Source organism: Poecilia reticulata, linkage group LG21 (assembly GCF_000633615.1).
Source record: "Poecilia reticulata strain Guanapo linkage group LG21, Guppy_female_1.0+MT, whole genome shotgun sequence".
In the NCBI taxonomy this organism is placed as follows: Eukaryota; Metazoa; Chordata; class Actinopteri; order Cyprinodontiformes; family Poeciliidae; genus Poecilia; species Poecilia reticulata.
In genome coordinates this window covers 3,735,520-3,737,436 of record NC_024351.1, presented here as the reverse complement: position 1 = coordinate 3,737,436, position 1,917 = coordinate 3,735,520, and the positions used below count along the sequence as shown (strand labels likewise).

Genomic DNA, 1,917 nt, shown 5'->3' with positions numbered 1-1,917 from the left:
TTAATTTATTTTATTAGGACATTAATCAACTTTAGCACAAGTCATGACGGTGTAAACCTGAAATTTCATCTTTTGTCAAAAGAAGCCTCATTATGCAACTCACATGACATTAAAAGAAGCAAAACAAACAAAATAAAACATTTCCACACGAGAGATAACTAACAGACATAAACAATCTAAAACAGGAAACAAAACCCTCAACAACAAGCAGTGGAAGACTGAATATCTACAATTAATGTTTACGTTTCTTTTTTAAAAATACAGTTTTCACTGTCWATAGTATTACAAACTTTGAATACATGCTACTAACAAGAGGTTTGTACTTTAACAGCGGGATTTATTTGTAAATTGAATGTGTAAGTATTGTTCTTTGTAACTCTTATTAAAAGTAGCTTTTTTGGTAAATAAAACAATGAGTTTATAATGAAGGTAAATAATAAAYTAATAAGTATGTGAATGATCTGAAAGGTAAATTAAAGACCCACTTGTTCACTCTGTATTTGTTTTATTGCCTTCCTGTTGTTTTATCTGTTTTTAATCTGCAATGTTTCATTTTGTCTGTTCAGCCCTTTGAATGAAAGCGCTTTACAAATGAAAACATTAATATTATTAAGTTGTTACTACATCAGTCGGTTTCAGCTAGTTTGGTCTAGTTAAAATACAAAATGAGAAAAAACGAAGCATTCCTGATCTTCCTGTTACTTTTGTGTGATAAAAACAAACAGGAGAGCTTATGTCGGCTAACAGAGCTAGCATTAGCTTATACAGCTTACCAAAGTCATAAAGTGAATCCAGAACCCGCTCCAGAAACAAACGGTCCTCATCTAACTCTGAACTCATTTTCAGATGGTGAACTCAAGAAAGTTAAAAGAAAACAACAAAAAATGTGTCGCTAACTTGTTTTTATGAATAACAACACACGTGATAACACACAACGCGGAGCGGAGTGGTCCTTTCCAGCTACCGTAGGTGAAGAAGTCCGGAAGTGAAAAGATGYCCCTGAAACGTCATTTTCCACTATGCTCACGCCCATGTGAAGCTCTGCAGCTGCTATTAGTGTCAAAAAGTGTTACACAGAAAGACAASACAACAACATATTAACCCGAAAGCATTTCCATCGAATGCAGCCGGTTRGTTTGTAACARAAAATGGCGTCCAAAGCTGTTTATTCGGTATGTATGTTGKGTTTGTCAGCTTGYTGAGCTAGCTGTGCCCTCTGTTGCTGAACACCTGATATTTCATTCAAACAGGGTGAATTATTGCATTTTTTTTACCTTTGCATTGCTGCTTTATTGGTTTGACTGAAACACGTAGCTGTGAGGGTTTTATTTACTTGCAGTTTAAAAACTTACATCCTGCTTTAGATAATGTTATTAAACGAGCAACGCCCTTGTTCTCAGTGTCTGTTGTTGCTAATTTCGATTTAAACATCCATACATCTATACCTTTATTTGTATTTTTTATTTATGTTATATTTTTATTGCYTTAGTCGATTTAAGTATCTTTAATCGACTAGGCAATCTGGTTATTTTACTTTGGATAAAGATAAGGTTTTACTATAATAATGTAATGTCATTTGCCATTTTTTCTCTATTGATTCTGCACATAATTAAGTGAATGCTAACAAATTTAATCTGAATTCACAAGTTAAAACCAAGAGTTCAGTTTTGAGCAGGATTGTGTACTTAAACTAGAAATTAAGAACGTTTACAACATTTTACAGTGAATCACATTTTACTGATCTCCAGGTTTTCATTTAATTTTAATTTAATTTGAATGTAGAAATGATTGTCATTTGTTCATAAATTACAAATCACAATTTATCAGCAGGGCTACGTCTATTATAGAAAAGTAATTGGTTAATCTGCAAAGCAACYCAGCTGTAAACCAATCAGATGTCTTGATTTATAAAGAGAG

At 32.8% G+C, this 1,917-nt stretch overlaps 2 protein-coding genes across 4 annotated transcripts in view; one reads left to right on the top strand and one right to left on the bottom strand.

The window, feature by feature from the left end:
* The window catches only part of fsaf1 (40S small subunit processome assembly factor 1), a 24,001-nt gene extending 23,047 nt beyond the window's left edge, over window positions 1–954 (bottom strand). For 2 of the 3 annotated variants that reach the window (XR_001776125.1, XM_008397266.2), the window contains exon 1: window positions 774–951. Coding sequence is in view for 2 of the 3 variants with exons in the window: in XM_008397266.2 (XP_008395488.1) it covers window positions 774–840 (67 nt within the window). In the remaining variant the exon portion in view is untranslated. Of the gene's footprint in view, window positions 1–773 lie in introns of all 3 variants that reach the window. The other variant, XM_008397267.2, reaches the window with a different exon arrangement.
* A 53-nt stretch (window positions 955–1,007) lies between these two features.
* gnpat (glyceronephosphate O-acyltransferase) overlaps window positions 1,008–1,917 on the top strand; it is a 25,637-nt gene continuing 24,727 nt past the window's right edge. Inside the window, exon 1 of the mRNA XM_017302112.1 lies at window positions 1,008–1,172. Within this exon, the coding sequence (XP_017157601.1) occupies window positions 1,149–1,172 (24 nt within the window). The 5' untranslated portion in view covers window positions 1,008–1,148. The remainder of the gene's footprint in view (window positions 1,173–1,917) is intronic.